The 24,357-nt window shown below is 38.6% G+C and overlaps 1 protein-coding gene across 29 annotated transcripts in view; it reads left to right on the top strand.

Annotated features, from left to right (window-relative positions):
* Positions 1–24,357, top strand: part of DLG2 (discs large MAGUK scaffold protein 2) — a 983,885-nt gene that overhangs the window by 566,805 nt on the left and 392,723 nt on the right. For 4 of the 29 annotated variants that reach the window (XM_054628507.2, XM_077174048.1, XM_054628505.2 and 1 more), the window contains exon 1: positions 59–394. The exons of the other annotated variants lie outside the window; for them this stretch is intronic. In XM_054628507.2, the coding sequence (XP_054484482.2) occupies positions 74–394 (321 nt within the window). In that variant the 5' untranslated portion in view covers positions 59–73. Of the gene's footprint in view, positions 1–58; positions 395–24,357 lie in introns of those variants that run through there. 29 annotated transcript variants of the gene reach the window in all.

The following is a 24,357-nucleotide window of genomic DNA, read 5'->3' as shown; positions in this document are numbered from 1 at the left end:
GCCCGCAGTGCCCCCGGGCTGGCCTCGCCCCCGCCGCCGGCAGCGCGTCCATGCCCGGCGGGCAGGGCGAGCCATGCACGGGCACCTCCCCAGGCAGCACAGCTGCGGCGGCAGGGGCGCCGAGGGCCCGGACGGCGGCAGGAATGTGCCCCCCGCCGCCAGGGATGCCCGCTGCGCCTGCCGCTGGCACCAGCACCCCGCCGGCCTCCCGCACGGCCCCCAGGCGCTGCCCTGCTGGGCACCCGCGGCGGGCGGCCAGGGCAGGGGCAGGCTGGTGCCTCTGTGGGACGCGGTGCGGAGGAGCCCCCCCAAGTCCCCGGCCAAGCCCCAGGGCAGCCCCGGGCAGTGGTGGTCAGAGTGCGGCTGTGCCCACGGCTGGGCCCCCCCGGTGCAGGTGAGCTGATTCTTCACTCTGCAAGAGACCTAGAGGATGCTCCAGGGAGAGAAAGTGAGGTTTGGTGGTGTCGGCAAGTTTTTGTGATGTGTCCCGATGTGTGTTTAGTGGTTTATTCTGGAAATGTTATATGCAAGGGCAGGCTGTGTCGGGGGGTCATATGTGTGTTTGGGTATTATTTGTCTGTTGCCTGTGAAGACTGTGGGCTGTTCTTGGAAAGGTTTTCTTGTCAAAATGTTTTGGTTTGAGTCTCCAGGTTCTGCAGACTTCGTATTCCATTGTGGTGTATAGAACTGATGTGTTTATCTCCCGTGTGTAATGGATTTTGTGAGCTTCTGTAAACAGTTTGTTTTCAGATATCACACTGAGTTAAAATAATATTTTAAGAGACAGCATGGGGGAGGGGGGTGCTAGATTTACTGATAAGAGAAAGTGTGACCTCTTTCTCCTCTTTGGAACTTCAAATGTAGTTGAAATGTTTAATAAATATGAAATAGCTCTTTAGTTTTCACCAATCTATTGATTTTGATTTAAATGCAGGGCAGTGTATTTTCAAATATAAACCAAGCAGCATCTATGATGTGTACAATTACCTGTAAGCAGCTAGAGTGAAACCCAGCACTGTGAAATAGGAATCTCTGTGACACTCATAGGATGGTTAATACTAAAAAGCATTAAAATTACCTCCACTCATTCATGTTTTCATGTCTCACTTAGAAAACTTTCAGCTTATTCAAAAAAGCTTTCTATCCTGGCAACATAGGCGGCTTTTGTCAACATTTCACAGTAGAAAAAGGCAGAATGTATTGCTGAAATAAGTTTTTGAAATATATCTCTACTTACTGATAAAGTGTACACTAGAGTTTAAGTAGCCTCAGCCCACACTGAACATGGGCACCCTCTCTAGAGATTACATCAATTCTTTCATGGAAATGGTTTTAATACAACTCTACAGAAAAGCCATAAGGCAAAGGATTGTCAGATAGTGTAGCTATATTTTATCTTGTCTTATGGTCTGAAAAAGTGATGTCTGTTGACTGAAAGTTATTGTTGTATAAAAAAGCTTCTTTTTTCTTCTCTCAAATCTAGAATCAAGTGGAAAAACTAAGCTTTGTTGTATTTTTGAGTGATCAAAATAGTGCATGTGACTACAAAATATTTTCTATATTTTCTGTCATATACAAGGCATATACAGTTGTTTATGTTGGGATAAAGCCAATGTTAAAATAATGTATAAAGCATCTAATTAGACTTTTTTTCAAATTTGAATTATAAAACATTTGAAATATTTTCTTAGGCTCTTTTTGATTTGGAAAAAGCTTGAAGAAAAAAATACTTTCAATGAAAGAGCTCCTTCATTTTCAAAGGTACAGAATTTGTAAAGAGAAAATGTAGAAGCATTATTAAAAAAAAAGTCCAAAAAGGCCCTATTAAGATGTATTGTAAAGTTTTTTCAGTAGTTTTAATACCTTTATGATCACATCCTCATGTGTTTAGGTAATGTGGAATTATTCAGGCTTATGTAATTCTTACATTTAATACAGAACTTTATTTTGGAAACTTGCTTTACTCTATGTCCTGAATGCCAACTACCTTATTCTGTTTATGAAGGTGCCTTTCTTGGGTTGTGTCTGTAATGAATTTATCACTGTGTCTGGGGGAGGGGGACTGATGTACTTGGGCTAATACTTGGTAGTGTCAGTGTCATAGAGTTGAGAGATAGTTTGTTTCAAATAATAATCTCCTTTTCCCTGTGCAAAGTAAGCATTGTGTAAGGTACGGGCAGGAAGGGAGGAGTGTGTGTACATTTGCTTGTGTGTGTGTACATGTATTGTTGTATGTGCATACACCTAGAAAATCATCAATGATATTGCATAGAAACAACATGAGAAAACATTGTAGGGCTGCCCTTACTACTTCTCCCTATCCCTAGTCTGGGGATACAAGTGGAAGTCAGTGATGTTTTTTGAGGGCTATGTTGATGGGGAAATCTTTCTTTCTTGCTGAAATAAAGACATGTAGTGGAACAGTTAAATTTGCTTGCCTAAGGAAGGAAAAAATAGGAGAATTTATTTTAAATTTCCATCTAATAAGTAAATGTGAGAATAAATAAGACATTGATAGCTTCCAAGTTGGATTGTTTCATTACATAAAGTTCTGATCAGGTTTTTCTTCTGCTTGACTTCTTTTAGGAGAGACTACTTTGTTCAGACATAGGAAAGACATAACACCTTGTGAAACTGCTTCTTGATAGTACTGTTGTACCAAACTGATTTCACAGGTCCTTCTTTCCTAGAGTGTGTACTTGACAGCTGTTACTAATGTGCACTTTGGCATCCTGTTCCTGACAGAAGTGTTGATTTTATTGAGAAGTACACAACTCCATTTTCTTTGCCAGTTTCTTCTTCTTTAGTATGCCAGAGCAAAGAGTGTCACTCTGGTATTATTGATATTACAAGTGTCTTAAAAATTCTGCTTTGCTGGCTTGCATGTTTGTGTTTGCTGGTAATGTCATGTTGACTTGTGGATAAAAGAGCTCTCTCCATATATCCAAATAGAAATTAACTTGGAATGCAAAGAAAAACCAAAACAAACCACCAAAAAAACAAAAAAAACCCCCAAAAAACAACAACAAAAAAAAAAAAACGCCCCACAAAAACCAAAAATCCCAAATTTTGAAAGTGAGATGAAATCATGTTTCAATGGAAATTTGATTCCAAGACCTAATTTGGCTTTTGACTTCCATTCCTCTTTGACAAACATATTTACAGTTCTGTTTCTTTATTTAAAAGAAAAAGGGATGGGAGGAAAGTGAAAAGAAAAGTTAGTTAATAGGCAAGTTTTAAATGTCCCCGTTGCTAGGAAATATTTTTTGTCTCTGCAGTGCACTGGGCATCTCTATCACCATTAGTATATGGAATTATCTGATTTCTGTGATTCACTCAGTGATTTCGTACTTCAGGTCACTGTTATGCTGTGAGATATTGGAGAAAAATTTGAGGGTGGAAGAGGGCCTTGTATAGAGGCAAGGAGGTGACCTGGTGTTTTCCTTGGGTCATTCTGCTGTGGGATTTGGTTTGTAACATTGGATGGACTTTCCCGGTAGGCACCTCTAAGATTGCTGGCACATGCAGTGTAGCAATTAATTAGATTAGAAATACATGTTTGGCTAAGGTGTGCAATGAATACATTCTTTGTGCAGAAGGGACAGAGGGATAGGAATCTGTATTGCCCTGATTCTAGATTGAAGAGGAAGTTGCAGAATTTGTTGCTGTTCTTGTGTTAGGAAGTCCAAAGTATGAATTTTAATTTGTGTGGTCTGTATGAGGAGGTCCTCCCCTAAACACTTTGCCAATATGAGTTTTTGGATTCCATGAGCTCAAGATTATCCTTTTGAGGGGGAAGGAAGGTGTAGAAGTAGATTCCTATCTTTGTCTGTTTCCTAGTTCAGAAGACAATATTGGAGTCCACTGAAATTTAGCTAAACATTTGCTATAAAATTTTCAGCCCTTCTATTTTAATATGTTCTCAAAGAAAATCATTTCCTAGCAGATAGTATCCTAAATGTATCATCTGCAAGAGTGCATACATGTGCTTTGTTTTGAAAACGTCCATAAAAGTGTAAATGTTCACCTATTTTTGAATGGTTTACTGTCAATATCAGCTTGGATTACTTTTTTGGTTACTTGGGGTTTTTTTACAATCAATATCAGAAAAGATTTTTTATGGTCAGTTTCTTTTAGAATAAACTATTTCTTCTTTTAGAAAGAAGTTCTTTAGAAAGAAATAGTTGTGTTTTGTTACCTGGTAGAGGCTTGTGAGCTAAACCTAGGCTATAGATGTGGCATGACTTTAAAAGAGCAGTGAGCAACCAAATTCTGAAGGATCCTCTGAGAACAGTCTTTTGTGTTTGAAGGTCTCTGGGGCAAGTGCTGAAATTCCAGTATTTCATTTGAGAACTCTTTGCATGGTGGCATGAAGTGAGAGCTTGCTTCAAGGCATTCTGCCTCAGTACTAATACAGAAGGTCTACTTTAAGAGAGACTGGCTCTTCCAGCTGTATGAAGAAATTATTTATCCATGGGTTGTGGTTTTGAAAGCTTAGATCACTCCTTTCAGTTCACAGATTCCCACACGCAAGTGGCCATTCTTCTGGCAAGCCCCTTCCGGCTTTAAAGTTACATCAAGCTATTTCAGTTAGCTAAGGGAGAGCTTTTCACTCTAATCTAGTGTGTTCAAGTGCCAGTAAAATAGCAGTTAAACTGCAAATAAAGAGCAATAATTGGCTTTTACACTTCTTTGCAGTTGAGAGTTAGATGGTATAACTTGAGCTCAAGTTTTGGTAGGAGTAGCAGGGCAATTTTCATGAGGAAAAAAGCTCATATTCCATTCTCAGGATGGTATGCTCTTATCAGTGGTTTTAGATGACAGCTCTTCATTCAGCATCTTGCCTTGGCTTGATCCTCATGCTGCATTCATAGAAGTGAGGTCATTGAAACATTGTCAGCAATCTGTGCAGCTGCTATGTAAAAGATGTACAAATGCAGAAATACAAAAGCTGTTATCATATTCTTTTGAAGATGAGTGCTATTGTTCTAACAAGTCCTGTATCTAGTCCCTTTTACTGACAGAGGGCTTTGAGAAGTCTGCACCATTCTAGGTGGCATTCAGATCTGACTCTCTCGCAGGACAGCTGCTTTAAAAATCTTTTATTTTTGCATTCATGTTTAACCTATTTCCTCTACCAAAACCAGGAAATCTTTGTTACTACTGAGTTCATAGCAGTCATGTTTGGCATAAAAAGGAGATCAAAGCTTAGCCTGTTGAGGCCAGCAATTTCCTTAGTGATGTGGGAACACTCCTGGTCAGAAGTAACATGAAATGAGGCATAAGAGCCTTCCCAGGGAAGTGGTATTTAAAAGACTCATAGATGTATTGCGTAGGGACGTGGCCTAGTGGTGGGCTTGGCAGTACTAAGTTAATGATTGGACTCAGTGATCTTAGGGGTCTGTTCCAACCTCAGTAATTCTGTGATACGGTAATTGTTTAGAAATGTGGTTCCTTAGCTTAATGGTTGTTCATGTGACTCCAATTTGAATGGTATGCAATGAAAACGCCAGAAACTCCAGAAATGAAATATGCTGCGACCACAGCAGGACTTTCCCTCTGAACATGAAAGTTCCTTTTTTGGTGGTTTTGTTTTGTTTTGGGTTTTTAGAGTATATTGGGTTTGGTTTGTTTTTTTTTTTCCTTTTGTTCTGGGGTTTGGTTTTTTCCTTTTGGGGTTTTTTTGTTTTTGGTTTTTTTTTTTTTTTTGTTTTTTTTTTTTTTTTGTTTTTTTTTTTTTTTTTTTGTTTTTTGTTGTTGTTTTTTTTTTTTAAGGAAAGGAAAGAGAAAACACCAGTGTTATTTATGAGGCTTTGTGGTCTTCAGATTCAGGAACTTGGAGGGGTGTCAGTCATCCCAGATTTTCCACCATCTCGCAGGAGATAATTCAACAATCCCTGCCTTGACTGATAATGTAGTATTGCTTTGCAAAGGCCACTGTGAAGGCAAACTTCTCAAAGTAAAAGAAAAGTAGAATCATTCATTTGTTAAATAATATTCTGTCTCCTTCTATTAGTGTATCAGGTCTTTATCAGTGTTAATATTTTTGATAGCACATAATATTAAGTATTAGCAAAGAAATTTAAGAAATAGGCATGGCTACATATATCATGGCAGTATTTATGTGCAAGATGTTCCATATATTTTCCTTTAAATATGGAAGTGGATACACTATGTACAGTACTTACCAATGATAGTAATGATTTATAGTTTAATTACACATTATTTGGCTCCTGCTGATTGTTCAGTCATAAATATCTTGCTGCCTAATTTGCATTTATTTAAACATGTATTTCAGAGTTTCTCCTCCTAGATGCCCCAAAAATCCAAGAACATTTTCTCCCCTCAACCTGTAATTTGGCTGCTGGGATTTCCAGGGGGGGATGAAAGGGAACATAGGGAATTGTAGGGTTTGGACAGGGTTTGTAGCATTGGCCATTGGCCAAAACTGCACAAGTGTTCTGATAGTTCTCCTGCTATTCAAAACTTTGTCTAATACTTACCATGTTTATTCATCCATGGGTAAACTGTTCATCATATTTGAGAACAGAGGGATATTTCTCTAGAAACCCAAACTGGTAGACCCCAAAGGGAATCAAAACCTTTTATTTTTCCTGCACTTTTTCTATATTCTGCTGTGCCATGTAATCCACTCCTAGGACTATTTCACTCCAGTAGATCCTTGATGCCACATGAACTTAGAACACAGGAAGGTCTTTAATCTTTCCTTTTGTGCTCTGATGGCACAGGCCACATAACAGGATTTTAGTCTTTCTGTCTCTTAACTGGCTCATGAGGTCGCTGGAACTCTTTGGTGGCATGTCAACAGGATTGATAAACTGGATGCTCTATGGACTAAAAGGAAAAATCACCCTGAAATCATTGCCTTATGGTTTGCATGAAATGATTGGGAATAAGAAAAAGGCTTGATAACCCTAGTTGGGCTTTGTGTCTAATGTTCCACTACATTTAAATTGGGCATTCCAAGATGCTAACCCTTTACAGCAACTCAGCAAGGTGGCTTTGGTTTGATTCAAACAAAAGAAGTGAAGGGTGATGCATGACAATTTATAACTGGACACTCAGCAGTGGCTCAGATTGAGATAGAATTGGTCTCAGCTATTTTGGTGTGACTTGAAGACGCAACCTGAAAATTGATGTCTCTCTCTACCGGGGTACAAAAATATCAGACTTCTCCACTAAAAAAAAAAAACAAACCCTAAAAAACTAATGGGAGTTTCTGGTTATAGTAGTGACAAGATTTACAGAGTTTGCCAATTTAGCTCTCTCCCCATGTCTGCATGTGACTTTTGGACGAAGGATAATAAAAATAAAGCCAAGAAAATGTCAAGAAAGGAATATGGACACAATTACTTTGCTTTTAAGAGCTATGTTTGCTTTGAAATAAGCCTTAGATTATTACAAGAGAGTTTGTAAATTAAATATCATATACTTATTTATCTTTTTGTATAAACAATTTTTATAAATTACTACAGTTACTCAGAAGAGTTGTCTCAATAGTCATCTAATTTCAAAGTCTTCCATCATTCTGAGAGTTTGAAATACAGGGATCAAAAAGGAATTCTTTATGTATTGGAAACAGAGGTCCTATAATATCTAAACCAAATATCAGAAAAACAAACAAAAAAATCCTTTTTGTAAATTCCAATTCTGGTATAAGCTTTCTTTTAAGTCACAGGAGTCAGCTCTGAATACAGTACAAAATCCAATTTAGCAAAATACCAGCTGGTTTTGATTTGGATATTATTGTACTTTTAATACAGATTTTTGCCTTTCTGATTAAGTATGTGTACAAGTAGAAGCAGGTTACTTCAGCAGCTGAAATTGTTCATATAATTGGTGAAACAGAACATCAGACAAATGATTTTCATTATGCATTTCAAATGAGAGCAGAATGGAGTAGTGTTTCAGGATTTCTGTAGCTACCCTCCCAGAGCAACTACTCTGCAGCCAGGTATGAAATCAGTTAAACTGAGGCTTTTAACATTCCTTGTTCTCTTTTCAGACTCTTTGTTTACATTGGTTTTGCTTTTAAATTCCAATAAACACTTGTTCTATACTGAGCTGCTATTTCTTGCCTTCATGATCACGGGAATAGGAATTACTATTTATCCATGTGCTGCTTTGTCCAGGTTTTATGTTGTGACCGTCAGTCACCTGAGAGCTGATCACATTGATGGAAAATGTAAGGTCTAAGCTCTGATTTTACTTTTCTTCATTCTGCAGAGCCTACTTTGGGGAAAAAAAATAAAATAGGTGTTTGAGAGACCTATTTCATGGCCCAGTTGATGTCCACTAGCACAGCTTCTAGTGCCAGCACAAGGCTGAGAGCAGAAGCATGTGACAAGGGTCATGTCCCAGCATAGCTGTCTCTTCCAGAAGTAGTCACACTAATGTGCAGTTTGATGCATGCAGTTAAGTTTTGACAACACAGCAGTGCTCAGGGACCTCCCTGTGCTAAGCACAGAAACTTCTTTCAAGCTCATTTTTGCCTTTAAGGATTCAGAAATAATAATGTTTCATTTAAGAAATGGAGAGACTTTTGGAGACGACTTTTCCCTTTCCCTTTCTGTTTTCACTTTCTGCTCAGCAGACACATCTGGGTTCTATCTAAATCTGTCTGGCTTGCAGTCATGAGTATAGAAGTCACTTGTCATACTCTGCGAGACTGCAATTGGGCACCCAGGATCAAACAGCCAAATGACATTTTGAAAGAAAAACAACCATAAATTTTTATCTATATGCTCAGTAAGAAGTTAGTAGAAAAAGCAGAACCCTGGTCTCATCTTCAGTCTGAGGCTAATGCTGCCACATTTGCTGCTGTGTTTTTGAATGGTCTCTATACCACCAGCTCAGTCAAAAACTTAGAGGCAGGTGCTGCACAGGACAGGCTTAAGGATCACACCCACATGCCTGACAGCATTGTCCAAATGCTCCTTGAATTCTGTCAGGCTGGTGCTGTGACCACTTCCCTGGGGAGCCTGTTCCAGTGCCCAAGCACCCTCTGGGTGAAGAACCTTTTCCTAATCTCTGACCTAAACCTCCCATGGCACAGCTTCATACAGTTCCTTTGGCTCCTGTCACCAGAGAGAAGAGATCAGTGTGTGCCCCTCCTCTTCCCCTCATAAGGGTGCTGTAGACCACAGTGAGTCTCCACTCAGACTTCTCTGCTCCAGGCTGATGGACCAAGTGACCTCAGCTGCTCCTCCTGCAGCTTCCCCTCAATACACTTGACCATCCTTGTGGGCCTCCTTTGGACACTCTCTGACAGCTTCTTTGGATGCAGCCCAGGGCACAGTTGTCTTTCTCGCCTGCAAAAGCGCATTGCTGGTCACATTTGACCTCTCATCCACCAGTTCCCCCAAGTCCTGGTCTGCAGGGCTGCTGTTAATACATTTCATCCCCAGGACTCTATTGATGTCATTGGTTGCCCTGACCTAGGTATGGGACCTCAAAACTTGGCCTTGTTGAATCTCATGAGTTTCCTATGGTCCCATCGGGCATTTCAGAAAAACCTGGCCGATAGAATTTACAGAAACTTTGGAAAAAAATATAGGTTACTATAATAATTATTGTAATTGTTAATAATTATTATTTTAATGTTTAATGATATTACAGAAGCTACACAAATATGAAGTGGAGCAATACCAGTTTTTTGTGGGTTGATTTGACTGCGCCATAGTTTTTCTGTAGTGTACCACATGTAGATCTACTGCACGTATGAAGCAGAGTCATGATACACTGCAGTTGCCTCTGGGGCAGTTACTAGCTTCCTCAGCCTCTTCAAGTATAAAAGCAGAAGCAATCTGATCATTTCTGCAGGTATAAATCTGCAAAAATATTGTCTACTTTTTTTTCTTTCAGTTGTCATGGCAGTATTCTCAGTGGATCTTCTCTTTTAGCTGAGATGCATTTAAGTCTCTGTAGTCAGCACAAAACTGGAATTCACACATTACTTTTTAAATAATTTTTGCTGGAAATTGAGGTTATCACTCCTAGTTATTTTGGTTTTAAACACTGGTTGCTGTCTATCAGCTAAGCTAATTTGTGTACCAAGAAATGTCATGTTAATCATATGGAGAATACAGAAATAAATGAATCAGCTCTTAGTAGTAGTTGAAAATGCAGAATTGCAGAAATATTTTGCTGAATGGACAAAACCTAAAAAGCTCCTCAGATTCATAATTCTTTGGTCCTTGTATCCTCTGACGGTAGCCCTTGTAATATCTAACCAAAAGGTTTCCTTTTGCTCATTTTATATAATGCCCTTTCAAAATGCATGTTGGTGTTGCATTTAGTATCTGAAATTAAGTATCTGTTTTCCTTCTCACCTTTGCTCTTTCTGTCTTCTTTTTGAAGAGTCCCATTACTTCTACATTTCTTTTTCATAACTCATCTGTATTTTCACATTTTTGAATGGTTGCCAAAGCAGTAGTGGAATTACTGGGTTTACTTGTATGGTCTTTGTCTGATTTCCAGATGGAAGTCTTTTTTCTTGTGGTTCACTTGCAGGGATTTGTCCTCAGGTGATAATAACTTTAATGTACTTTCTGCCAGTTTCTATTTCATCATGTTACCTCTTGCACTTGAGGGTTCAGCAAATCTGACAAACCAGCAAAATGCAAAAGGTAATAGAATTGCCACAGCAAAAACATTTGCTAGCGTGGGGATGGAGGGGTAAGGGAGCTCGGTTTTGGTATTATTAATAATAAAAGCAATAACAAAACTACAGAGATGCAGGAAATTCTTTTTGCAGACTAAAGTACTAGTTTATGTTCAGCAACCAACCAGGGGCAGGAGAGGTGAAGAAAGCAAAATTGATCCTGTTTGTTTTCTCCAGTTGTCATTACTGCCTGATACCTTGACATTTCTTTAAGTGCCTCAGAAGGAACAGCTATGTGATTCTTCTGTTTTCTGATAGATTTGTGAGTTAGGTCAAGGTTCATTTCATTTCACACTGGGAAGGCTGAGGTAGGAAAGTTAAATGTTCTTTTGGATTGCACATAGAACAGAGGAAAAGCTTAATTTTCAACCCCTTTGTCATAGCTTAGTCCTAAGGCAATAGCTAGACTGAACCTACCTGCACAATATGTTGAATGGCTCTAAGTTTTAACCCATCTGTGTGGAAGGGTATCTGAAATCTGTTCTCATTGGACCTTTAAGGGTCCTTGCTGGTTGTGCCCACCCCTGAGGTGCAGCATCGAGCTCGGTGACCTTTGTGGGGACTCTCAGTGACTTCCTGGGTCCATGAGTATGTTGCTAAGATTTCCATCCTTTTGAGGTTAGTGGTTCTTCATGTTACTGTAGAAAGATGTAGTGGGTTCTTTGTTGAAGTGGGGCAGTTTGCATCAACCTGCTCTGTGTATGAGAATTTTCAGCTAAAGGCAGGGCTGTGCTCTTGGTGTGAGGCACATACTGACTTGGAGATACAAAGTTATTACTTAACCAGCACTACTCAAGCTTTTCCATCAATAGCTTATGTTCCTTTCAGCAGTTTGAGCTGATCTTATTGCTGGGATGTTGTACAGGGCTGGTTTAAGCAGTTTTTGTACTACTGAATTGGTAAACTTGGAGTAAGAGGAGAAAACACTGAAAATATAAGAGCAAAGCAATGGCAGAAAAAGTCACTAAGTGTAGCTGGAACTTCTTTAACAGATATTTTTCTTCAAATGCAGAAGTTCATTAAGAAGCCACTGAAGTGGCCCAGAGTTCAGCAGAGTGCTTAACACTGTTCCCATGTAACTGATACAATCTGTGTTGGTGGGACTTGGTGTTTGTTACTGGCGATACTTTGAGTGCTGAAGTTAATCCAAACTTAGGTACCCTTCTCAACTGCAAAGTAGCAGTCTAACCTGCAATTGTTCCTTTTAAAAAATTCATGCTATTGTTTTTTCCATTTCTATATAAAACTAAAGAAAAAGAAGAAGAATCCTTTTAAAATCCACCTGATATGTAAATTGACAGGATTTAAAAAAAGTTTTCAAGATTGAATACATCAAACACACAGAGAATTCTTCTTCTTCATTTGTTTGTAATTTTAAATTTATCTTGAAATTACAGTGGGGTTTCAACAAGAATGGCAGTCTCGGAGGGAAGAAAATAACATTTTTGTAAAGATCTTGCGCTCAGATTCAATCCAACAGAAAAGTTTTAAAGGCACCAAAGAAAAAATTTAATTGCTGCAATGACTGGTCTTTGACTATTGAAGCACTAGTGGGAAAAGTTAGTGAAGCAGAGCATCAGTTGATCTGAAAGTAATATGAAGCAGTAATACTGCCTCTGATTATTAGATGTAAAAGTTCAGACATTGTGATGCAGGAGTTTTGGGCTGGAACTCGGCAATCACTACTCTATCCTTCCTTCCCTTGAAAATTCAATAAGAATAACTACCAAAGCCATCCAGACTTAAACAGCCCATATAGTTCTAAAACTATAAATAAATAAACCTGTATGAAAAATTGAATGGCTATATTGTTCTTACTCTTCTAATGTGAAGTATTTCCCTTGTAAACCACTCAGTTATCTCTGTCATTTGTTCTTAATGTGTTAGAGGTTTGTAAACAACCGATTGGCAAAACTCCAGTGAGGCTTTATAGAAGCTATTATCTAAGATTTATTTTAAAAATTAAACATTTTAATGTTTGTAGGAAGTCAGTAATCCAGTTGGAACAGTTTAAAAAGGTGAGGTACAGTTAAACCATTTCTAAAATTCTCTGGTGGAGACATTGTGGACTATTCCCAGCTGATGTGTTATATTAACTTATAAAAGTAATTTTACTGGCTAAATTATTTACCATTCACTTGATTGACAGCAGTACTTGTTTTCATAGAAATAAATACTTGCTATAAATGGCATTACACATACAAGGCGTAAACTAACAGGGAATGCTTTTTTTCCTGTACAATATAAGTAAAAAACTTGGAGAGTTGTGTCTTTGTCTAGGAGCTTTTATGGGATGTAGTTGCATCAGCTTTTGTCGTACTTTGATCTTTATTCAGTATGAGTTCTTTATTAAAGTTTTTTCATCACTGTCTTGACCTGAGGTATTACATGTCTGTAGTGGTTTTTCAGAGATAGTGGAAAAGCTTTAGGTATTCCATAAGATCATTTTTTAAAATATGATGGAAAGTCTTCTGAAAGGTGCTTTAATGGGAGGGACTGATAGATCAAGTTTTGGTTTCCCCAGCTGGCATCCCCACAAAACCACTCTCTCGCACTTCCTGCTGCAGGGTGAAACTGCATGAACTGAAATAAAATTAGAGAAATCTCAGCAGTTTGTGTCACAAGCAGAACAGCCCCTCTGAGGGACCAGCTGCTCAGCATGGGGCTATCCATTGGCTGTGGTCTCTTTGTGGGTTGGCCTTCTTTGCCATGCAGTACCATTGCTGCTCTGGTTTGCTTGTTCCCTCATTCCCTTCTCCTTGGTGTTTTCTCTCTTTTATTAAAGATGCTTTCACAGAGGCTTGGCTGAAGGACTCAGCCGTGTCTGTCACAGTCCATTTGAATCGCTCATATTTACAGGGGAAGGTACTCTGTAAATTAAACTTTATTCTCTGAGCTCAGTAGGTAATGCAACAAAGAAAGCTAGTTGCAGCCATTTTCACAATAAACGATCCCTCTCATGTCCCAGAAGACAATGGGTTAAACATTAGCTCTTCAAATTGATGAAGAACTGGTGAGTTCTTCATCTTCTATTTGTGCTCTCATTTTCAAGTCTTCCACTTTTCTGAGAAGCAAATAATACTGATCATGTGGATCTAGGGAGACCTCATTGAACCTTCATTTTCTAAAGGGGCTGCAAGAGGCCTGGAGAGAGACTTTTTACAGGGATGTGTTATGACAGGGCAAGGGGGATTTAGTTTAAACTGAAAAGGAAGCAGGTTTGAACTAGATATGAGGAAGAAATCCTTCACTATGAGGGTGGCAAGGCACTGGCACAGGCTGCCCAGAGAAGCTGTGGATGCCCCATCCCTGGCAGTATTCAAGGCCAGGCTGGATGGGGCTTTGAGCAACCTGGTCCAGTGGAACTCCCCTGGCCGGGGGAGTTGGAACTGGATGATCCGTAAGGTTCCTTCCAACCTAAGGCATTCTATAAACTGTTTCTATAAGGTGATGCAAAGAACTGTACTGGGTGAAACGACAGGCATGCTCAAGCCCTTATACCAAATAATGTACAGAATGTTGTGGAAGGAGTTTGAAGGGAAAGGAGAAGTTACCTGCTCCTAGGTATATACAGTTTGCGTATTTTATAATTGCTACTAAATGAACACGTTAATTTTGTCAAATAAGATATTTTTTGAAATGTGCTTTACAGGGATATTGCATTTCAGTTAATAGTGAAGTATTTTTATAACATTTAGATTAGTGTAGAATTTTCTCATTAAACAGTGCAATTTTAAGTGAAGAAGTAGAGGGGAGAAGCAGCACTCTGTCTTCCTTTCCTCACCTCCACTCTGCAAAGTTACATGGGTTTTGTTGCAAAGTCTTCTTTGCATCTTGTCAGAAATTAATTTTCTTCAGAAAAAGGTACACTTTTTACATTAGGCTGCATACCATTTTTTCTTTGAAAATTTTTAAAATCAATTTTTAAAAATGATCTGCTCATCAAAAAGATATTTATGCTGCACTGTGAAAGATTTTTGAAATACTTTGTTCTAAACTAGGCAAACCTGTAGGGCTTTTTAATGCTGCCTTTTTTTTTTTTTAAATCAGTATTATTTTCTAAACTTCGCTTGGTTTGTCAAGTATTTTGGTCCTTATGGCATTGTTTTTCAATTTGACTGTGAATATTTGGAGCCCCAAAATGACAAGAGACCAACCAAAAAAGTTTAATACGCAGTAAATTATGTATAGTTTAAGGCCACTTGTTTCCTTGTTCCTTGTACTATGAGTTTTCAGTGTCTCTCCTCTGACCTCTCTTGCTTCTCAACAAATAATTATATCCTGCTTCTTTTTGCACACCCATTTTTATGAGAAGGTAAGAATTTGGAGAATATAAAAGTTATTTCCATAGCAGTTCTGACATTGAGATTTGCTTTAGAGCTCTTTGGCAAAGGTTGACATCTTGTTCCAGAAAATACCTGGTAATGTCAGTCTTTGTGTGACTTTTCTGAGCAGACAGCCTACAAATATTCTATACTGTCCTTCTTAAAAGACAGTTGTAACTGAAATCTTGACCTTATTGAAATCTTCAAAAGTTGTGTAGTCTGAGTTTTACCATGGGTAGAACAGTCATGTCTTGCTTCTGAAGGATCACAGAATATCCTGAGTTGGAAGGCACCCCCAAGCATTATGGAGTCCCAACTCCTGGCCTTGCACACGACTGTCCCCATGAGTCACACCGTGTGCCTGAGAGCATTGTCCCAACACTCTGTGAGCTCTGTCAGACTTGGTGTGGTGACCACTTCCCTGGAGAGCCTGTTCAGTGCCCAGCACCCTCTGGGTGAAGGTTTTCCTTATCTGTGATCTAAAACTCCACTGACACAACTTAAGACCATTCCCTTGGGTCCTGTCACTACTACTTTCATTTCTACAGTACCACGCATAAGGGGGCAGGGAATATAAACCTGAACAGGTAAAGAGAGCTCTCTTTAGAAATGGAGACTGGAATTGCAACTTTTTGGAGAGGTAAGAAATCATCCATTAGCTATCCTGTGGTTATTTGGTTAGTTTTCTAAGATTTAGTCAAATTTAACAAATTGTTGTAAGTTGGTTCTTAGAGTTTGTCACCAAAAGTCCTTGCCAAACTTGTTCTCATGCCACTTCTGTACTGGTTTCCTTTCAAAATTTTCTTCTTTTCATGAAAATATTTTGGCTGCGACATTAAGGGGGTCTGTTATTTAATTCCAATGCTTGCTGCATTGGAATCTCAGTACAGAGAGGTCTCCTGAGTTCCACTGAAGTAAACCAGGTGTGAACAGTTTAGTCCAAAGTAACACAAAGGGAACACTTTGATTTTCACACATACATTTTCACTTCTGAATAGTGGCACAGAATCTAGTTAGCAGTTGTGCTATTGTGCCACAGCTGTCTCGGCTCCAATCTCGCCCTCCTATTCTTCCAATGAGGCTTTTTGATTAACTTTTTATTCTTAGGATAGCAATTTGTACCAAGGATCTAATTAGAACTTTATGTAACACAGGCAAAGCCCTCCTTTTGCAAGTCTGTCTCACCTCAGTCCTGCTAATCTTGCAGCTTTCAGTATGGAGCATTCTGAAATATCTGATATTTCAAGCTATCTCCTCTGGTTGAAAACAATTTCAGCTATTGAAAGTCGGGAACAGGGTTCATTTGATTCTCTTGTCCCGGTAAGGAAAACTGTAACGTACCTCTAAAATAAGGCATGTTTTTAAATGTCAGTTCTGAGGGTTAGGCTTCTTTTGGGGGGGAAATGAATGAAACTGAACTCTGATCAACTGAATGAACTCAGACCTATGACCATAGGTCTTCTGTGTTTCTTTTGGATGAAAAGATAAGTAATAAAGAACTGTCTTTTACAAAAGCTGGGGATTTTTCTGGGGAGAGAATGCATAGTTCTATATACCTGGAATTAAAATATATTGCCAGTATTTCTTTTTTATCATTACTTTAATGATCAAGGAAAAAAACTATATTACGTATAGTTTTTACTTCCTGAAAAAAACTATATTACGTATAGTTTTTACTTCCTGAAAAAACATGTAATTGAGATATGGCTTTAAAATGATAATAAATATAAGTTGAACATATGGCTATTACTGCTTATTACCAGATAGCATACAGTAATGTTGCATATTGTGTATAAAATTAGTAAGTGATTTCTTCTATGTTTACATCAATATGTGTTGCTACTTCTAATTCCAAGTATTTTGAAGAAGCTATTTATTTATATTCATGTTATGTGCACTGGAAATATTTTAATAGCAGATGGCTTTTGGTGACCTGGTTAGGTAAGCTAGGTAGAATGTTCTGGACAGGAAAGATGATAGAGTATCTTTCTTTCTCCTATGTCTTTTCTTGTGTGAAGTATAAATTTAATAGGGTATTTTAAAATTAAAATATGCTAATATTTTGCAGAAGCGACACACATCTGAGCTGTTAAGTATGTGATGAACAAGCTAAAGAATTACTCAGTTCTAGCTGTGTCAGATCAGTATTGAGCTAATAAGTGAGCAAAAGGGTCTTCAGTAACAGATGGGCTGACAGCAAAAAAAAATGTTTGAACTCCTGTTTGTATAAGGGTAGAGCACTCTATAATTGAAGAAGACATTTCAAAATGTGTCACAAAGCATATAGCATGTGAAGGATGGGCTGACTTTAACTTTGGAGTCTCTTGCTTTCTCCTTGTTACGGCTGCCCTAAAAAACCTTGTGCCTCCCACAGATTCTGTGTTCTTCTTGCTGTAATATTTTCTATGTCATTTTTCTCCCATTCCTCTGAAGCACACGATGTTCCCATTTCTTGTCCTCCCAGCCAAACATTTATTTAGTATCAGGGTCAGGTCTGCAGTGGGGTTTTTATATGTTAGTGCTCAGAATTGGTGCACCTGCCTGTGAAGTTGCTTAGTTTTCGGAAAGGACCATCACATTAGGTGTTAGTTTTTCCCAGACATCCCATGGCGAAAGTCAGGATTTACAACAGGCTGAGAATGGTAAATGTGATATTTCTGGCAGGCATCATAATTTACTGGAGGAGGGGGATGTGTTTCATTTGGAGGGTGGGATTGGTGCCTAAAAGGTAGGGTAGGAGGAGACTGGATCTGTCCAAATGGTTCGGGGGGAAGGCTGCCTCATGTCTGAATGCCAGTTACTTGGGATAGATGTTGAATTATTTTCAAGGTTTAAATGCTATTGTACAGGCACAAGAGAAATCTGAGTTCCTGAAGCTGAGTATTTTTAGGACTGTGCTCTTTGATTCCTGTGTTCTACCTCTCTCCTGCCTTAAGCAGACAGCTCTGTTTGTGTTACTAAATGCTATGCTTAGTCCTTTTCCAGGTGTTCTCTCCTAGTGCCTGATGTATAGCGCATAACTTGCGGTTTCCTTTGCCAGGAAATGTTTTCTTTATCCCTTCTGACAGTAATCAAAGCTTATTTCTGAAAGCACTCTCCTGGAGTTTTTCCATTTAAAAAAAGAGAACCAAACCACCATCATATGAGAGACAGATATCCAGGAGATATTTCTTATTGTTACTGGTTTTGCTATTATTACTAGAGGAAGAGGCTGCCTTGACACTCTGAACCGTTTAATGTTCCGGTGTTTTGGGGGGTGCTGTTCAGTGCATGAAGGGTGGTTCTGACGTTTGAAGTTCCCTTAATTGGTTTGCAAACCTATCTTCTCAATCTTGGTTCAGATCAGTTCTGACAGTTTTTAGGTTTTGTGTCTTTGACTGTTATGTGTATTGCTTGATACAGTGAAAGATGAATGTTGTCTTTGTGTACAAGGGAAGTAATTCCATTTTGTGGGATAAGTGGCTTTTAATATATATATATATTCACGCAGTAAATTCAGAGAATGCAGAACTTTCCTGGTCCTTTTCAGGTCTCTACTAATAATGTATACAAAGAGCAGCATCCTAAATGTTTGTGTTTTACAAAGCAGAAAATATGTCTTGAAATCAGTAACTAAAAGATATCCTATAACCTAGGAATGATCATGTTTCAAAGTGCTGCCTTGTATTACTGTTTGTGCCTGCATCATGAGAAAAAGGGCCATGTTACTTGCTGCTAGATAAGTCACTGCTCCCACCTATTTTAATTCAGTTCAAGACTATTTTTTTACTCAGTGTTTCTACATCCAATTCTAGCGAAAACAACACTGTTAAGAAATGACAGAATGCTGAAGTGTAAAGATGGGGAAAGACCTCATAGGTCGCATCGCCCATCTGTCAGAATGTGAGTACTGCCTACAGCAGTCATTTCAGTGCTAACCTCAGTTTGTACAAAGGAGTTTTAGGCAACAAAGCTTCAACCTCTCCACTAGGGAGACTATACTATAGATTGCTGAATTTGCCACATAATTGTAGCTGTGGATAAAATCTACTGGCTGCCCTTGGCATGAAACTGAAAAATATTCCCACTGTAAAAATTGCAAAATATCGATTGAAAAACAGGCAAGTATAATTTTCCTGCTATGAAGTGCTTTTCATTAATATCATCAAAGAATTATGTAAATATATTTTTATATTTCTTCCCTTTGGTTTTAGTCCATTTTGTGAAGTTTGTTTTTTAGTCCTATTTGCACCCATAATAGGACCATAATAGGTCCTATCCACCTATTTGCCCCCACAATCTATTTTTTTCAAGTTCACAAGGATGCTTTTCCCTTTATCATTTCTCAAGGAGAATTGCCTTCTTTTTTTCCAGGCCTGTAATTTTAAGTGAGGTGTATTTTTAAGGTTCTGTGCAACTTCTTTATAAGAATGCTGGGTGTGCTTACTCTCCAGTCATTTCCATTGTGGTTCAGACTTATAATGGCCCTTGGCATTTTGTTTACTTAAGCAATGACATATCATAGAGCTCCTTTTGTGGCACTGTTACTTCTCCTCAAGTTCAGTCCTTTTACATTGTTTCCTTAGTCTCCAAACCTGTGGTGCTGTGTTGCCTTGATTTTCTGTTTGGAAATTTATTGCTTAATGCAATTTCTAAGAATTGAGAGGTCAACAGCAATGCATTTTAATAGATTATGTGAGGAGAAGTAGGTGTAGCTTTCGTTCTCCATGGAAAATATCTCTTTATAGAGGATCTATAAGGTGATAAATATATATGTTTAATCAGTTGCTAATTTACGTGTTTCTATTTTTACATGACAGCTTTCTTTGTGGCCATGGTACTGCTTCTACTTTCTCTTTGTTCAGAGATCTTGTTGTGGCCTTGCAGTACTTGGAAGGGTCTAAGTGAAAGATGGGGACAGACTTTTTAACAGGACCTACTGTGACAGGATAAGGGCTAATGGTGTGAGGTTGAAAGGTAATTTATTTAGATTAGATATACGGAAGAGGTGTTTCACAGTGATGGTGGTAAAATACTAGCACAGGTGCTCAGAGTTGGTGAGTGCCCTACGCTGAAAATATTCAAGGTCAGGATGGATGGGGCTCTGAATAACTTGATCTAGGTGAAGATGACCCTGCTTATCACAGGGGCCTTGGACTGGATGAATTTCAAAGGTCCTTTCCAACTCAAACCATTCCATGATTTTATGAATTTTATTGTTGTTTTTTCTGCTTGGCTACATTCATCTTATAGAAAGGCAGTTTTCTTAGCGTGTCATACGAACAGAGCCACAAGTCAGGTGCTCCCTTCAGAGCCCAGCTGGAGTGAGTTCATGTCTGCACAGAATACATTGTGTACTCAACATTTTCTTTCATAACTGAAGGCTGCTCTTTTACTTTCTTCTGCTGGTCCAGTCTCACCTCCAATAATTGATTTGTAGGTTTTTCAGAAAATAGATTAAATAAAAGGTGCTGAACAAGTATCTGTTCTACAGTGAAATTTCAGAAAAATTGATGTTTCGAAGGCAAAGCAGATTTGACTTAGGGAACTTAATTTTCCTGCCAGTTTACATGAACATTTAATTATTGTGTTGGATATTGAGAAACAAAGATGACAAACTCACGCTAAGGGAAAACACCTTATCTTGAGGTTCATCTTCATTCCAGACACCTCCCCTCCTCTAGCCGTCACTTCAGGTCCCACTCAGTGCCTTTGGAGGACGAGAGACTTGGGGTCCCTCACGCATGGGGTTGGAGCCAGGGTCAGGACATGCTTGTTTCTCTTTGCTGCTCCTTTTTCCTCACCCTTTTCTTCCTTATTGCTGGTTTCTCCTGCCCCAGTGGTGGGTCTGGTGTGACACTGGCTGGAGCCACCTGTGCACAGCATAGGGCAGCCCTGGCTTCCCCTCACAGGAGCTTCCCTTGCTGTTTCCATCCAGTAGAGAGCAGAAGGCAGGCAGAAGAGACACAAAATTCATGCTTCACTAGGATGTACTCCTTAAAGAAGAGGCTTGAATGTAGCAGAGTGAGGAATAACAAGGTGTAAAGTCTAGAAATTGGACTGATCTTTCTTCTCTGTCCAAAATTTTTAAACTATGAGGGAAATTGGTCGTAAAAAAAAAAGAAAATGTCATTTTCATATTTCCACCCTCTGTCCTACATCAAGATTGCATCATTCAAAAGGGAGCATCCTCTTCAATCAGTAACAACCTGATGGCATTACAAAGGTTCACAAGCAGAGCCCTGGCTAAGACTGGCAGCTGGTGATGTTCCTGCTGGGTGCTACAACCTGTAAAATTATGGAAAATCTGGCAGTTCTGGCACGTGCTGTCCTGCAAACCACCCACAGAGCACTCGGGTTCTCAGGCAGAAGGACATCAGCAAGAAAACTGAGATTTAAAAGTGGTTAGCAAGCCCTATAGTAAAGTACCAAATAGTTGTAATTTATGTAGCAGAGCATCTCCACTGAGAAATACATTTTATGCCACATGAAGCTAAACCATGTAAAAGAGCTGATTCCCCCTGAGCCCTGGATAGCTGCACTTCACACATGGATGTTTATCTTTTAAACTGATGTACTGTGAGTGCAGTAGTCCTGCAGTAATTTAGGGTTTGAAACAAGCTGTCGGGCAAGCTATATATATTTGATATACTTGGAATTATTTAGTTAATTTTATTCATCACTTGGAGATTCTGGGCCATAAAGGGGCACTCTGGGACATCAATTAAAACTTTTCCAGAGGACGATAAGGTGGAAGTTTACTTTCACTGACATAAAAATCAAAACATTCTTTGTTCCAGCACAGACCAACTTGAATTTGCAGTTTATTGTAGATATTCAAAATCAAGTTTGTTTTTTAAGTTCTTCCTGTATACTTAAATGTATATACATTAAGTGAAAGCATTTGGCAAAATAGCTTTGCCTCTGTACATACTTAGCCAGAATCTGAGAATTAATTTGATGCATTATATGGACCACAGTAAGTCCCAGCTCTCCTCATGGCCACTTCAGTGCTAAAACAAGGTTTTTGGTGATTTTGCTATTTGTGCTATTAGAACCTTTCCAAAACTCTAAAACTTTTCTATTTTTTATTCTTTTGTCTCTATGAAGAGTTTTAACTCTGACACCAGTAAGCCTTGATGACTTCTGCTCTTGATAAGCAGAGATGAGCATTCTTTGGCACTGATTCCTTTCTTGCTGGGCTCATGTTGACAGTACTGAATGTAACAGATTAACCTGAAAGCAGGTGTTTCATTCTTTAAGATTCATGTTCTGATAAACTCTTTTAAGAGTTACTGAATTTTGTTAAAGTAATTCCCCTGTTTCACATTTAGTTTTGCATTCTCTCTTTTTTTTTTTTTTTTGTTCTCTTCATCTGCATTATAATTTTTAGTCCATTTGTTTCTGTGTTTTTGAGGAGGGTTTTTATAACTCCATGCAGAAATGTTACACTCAAATTTCAGGTATTTCATGATATAAAAAGGTAACAGAATAAGACACTGGATAATTTCTTTGTAAGCTTAGTGTACCATGATGTTAAAAATAAAAAGCCATATGGTGAGTAAGGCAGCCTTGACTTTTGAAAGAAAGGAGGGAAAGCCAAATATGAGGAGATACCATAATTAGTTTGCAAGTGCAGTCCAGATCCAGCCCCTCCATTGTTTGTATTGGGATCACACATGTGTTTGTTTTTCCTCTGGCCTTGTTCAGCCTTTGGAGAAAGTGTTGCAGCGTTTGTAGATGTGGCACTCAGGGATGTGGTTTAGTGATGGGCTGGGCAGTGCTGGGTTAGCATTTGGACTCTGTGACCTTAGAACTCTTTTCCAACATATATGATTCTAGGATTCTATGAAAGAAATAGCTGCAATTTTCTTTTGATTTTATTTTTCTCCCTCTGGAAGGAGTTCTATGTTTGTGCACACTGAGGCTGGGAAAAAAAAAATAAATCACACAGCTAGGTCAAATAGGATGCCTAAAATCTAGATGCATGCTTTTCTTCTGGTCTATTTTGAGTTGGTGTGCATTCATGTGTATTAGCACAGAATCACAGAATATCCTGAGTTGGAAGGGACCCACAAGGATCATCAAGTGCAACTCCTGGCCCTGCACAGGACATCCCCAAGAGTCACACCATGTGCCTGAGAGTATTGTCCAAATGCTTACTGAACTCTGCCAGACTTGGTGCTGTGACCACTTCTCTGGGGAGCCTGTTCCAGTGGCCAGAGAGCTTTTTCCATTGATATTTCTATGTCCTTCATTAGATCTTATACTGGGGAAAAAAATTATGTTACATTAATAATTGCTATTTCAACCTGCTAACAGGTAAGATCATTATAGGGAGAACTTCAGCAACTGTAAAGTAGGTGCTTTCTTCTCAATCCCTCTGATAGCCTCTGAATCCACACAGAAATGTTTTATTTTCCTTGTGTATGAGTTTTGGGGTTTTTTTAATCATGCAAATTAATACAGTTTTAAATAGGAAATTATTCCTAAAGATTAAGAAAAAACAATGTAAAACTCCATGTCTGCAAATAAGGCCACCTCCTTTGAAAAGTGCAATTTACATTTAAACTAAATGGCTTTATATGAGGTTGCATTATATACAAAGGGAGTGGTCTTGAGGATTTCTTGAGGCATTTTTCTTCTTTTATGGCATCTGCAAGCAAAGCTGGTTTTGACTTCTGTTTTATGTCTCAGAGCAGAGGTAGAATTGTTTGCTGCTAAGTCATTCTTTAGATGTTCAAAGAGGTTCTCTATCTTTTACATTTCTGATTAATAGAAATGAAATATGTTTTTATCTTTCAGTCTTTCCGTTTGTAATTCATTGGTAAATATGACAAAAGGTGCTGTGTGTTCTGTGATCTTGAGGCCTCATAGCATGCCAGAGAATTATTGTTTTGACATCTAAATTGTCATTTAATCTTTCCTTCCATTGTGTGTAAATGTAAATCTATTTCTTGCAATTGTGAAACTCCTGAAAACAGGAACTTAAACTAATTCAGTATCACTTTCTTAAGGCCTTAAGCAGTCTTACAGTATGTATCTGAGAGACACAGCATGCCCTATTCATGTACGCATATAGGGACTGCTCTACTTTGTATTATTAAGACACAAAGTGCTAACATTTTAAAGTAATACAAAACTGCAAATGTATATTTCAGAGAGTGTTTGAGAGTTTATGGCTGATTGCCTGGAAAGATGAGCCTTTAACTCTGATATACAGGCCAGAGTTTATTGTCTGCACAAGGTGGCAATAAGCCACTGACAACTCAACTTACTTTTCAAATGGTAATACGTACACAATTGTATTATTCTCAATTTCACCACCCCCTTATTTTGAGTTTAATTAAATGTAATAATGTAGGCAGT

This window comes from Agelaius phoeniceus, chromosome 2 (genome assembly GCF_051311805.1).
Source record: "Agelaius phoeniceus isolate bAgePho1 chromosome 2, bAgePho1.hap1, whole genome shotgun sequence".
Lineage (NCBI taxonomy): Eukaryota > Metazoa > Chordata > Aves > Passeriformes > Icteridae > Agelaius > Agelaius phoeniceus.
The sequence above is the reverse complement of the archived record's forward strand: the minus strand, read 5'-3'. Positions and strand labels throughout refer to the sequence as shown.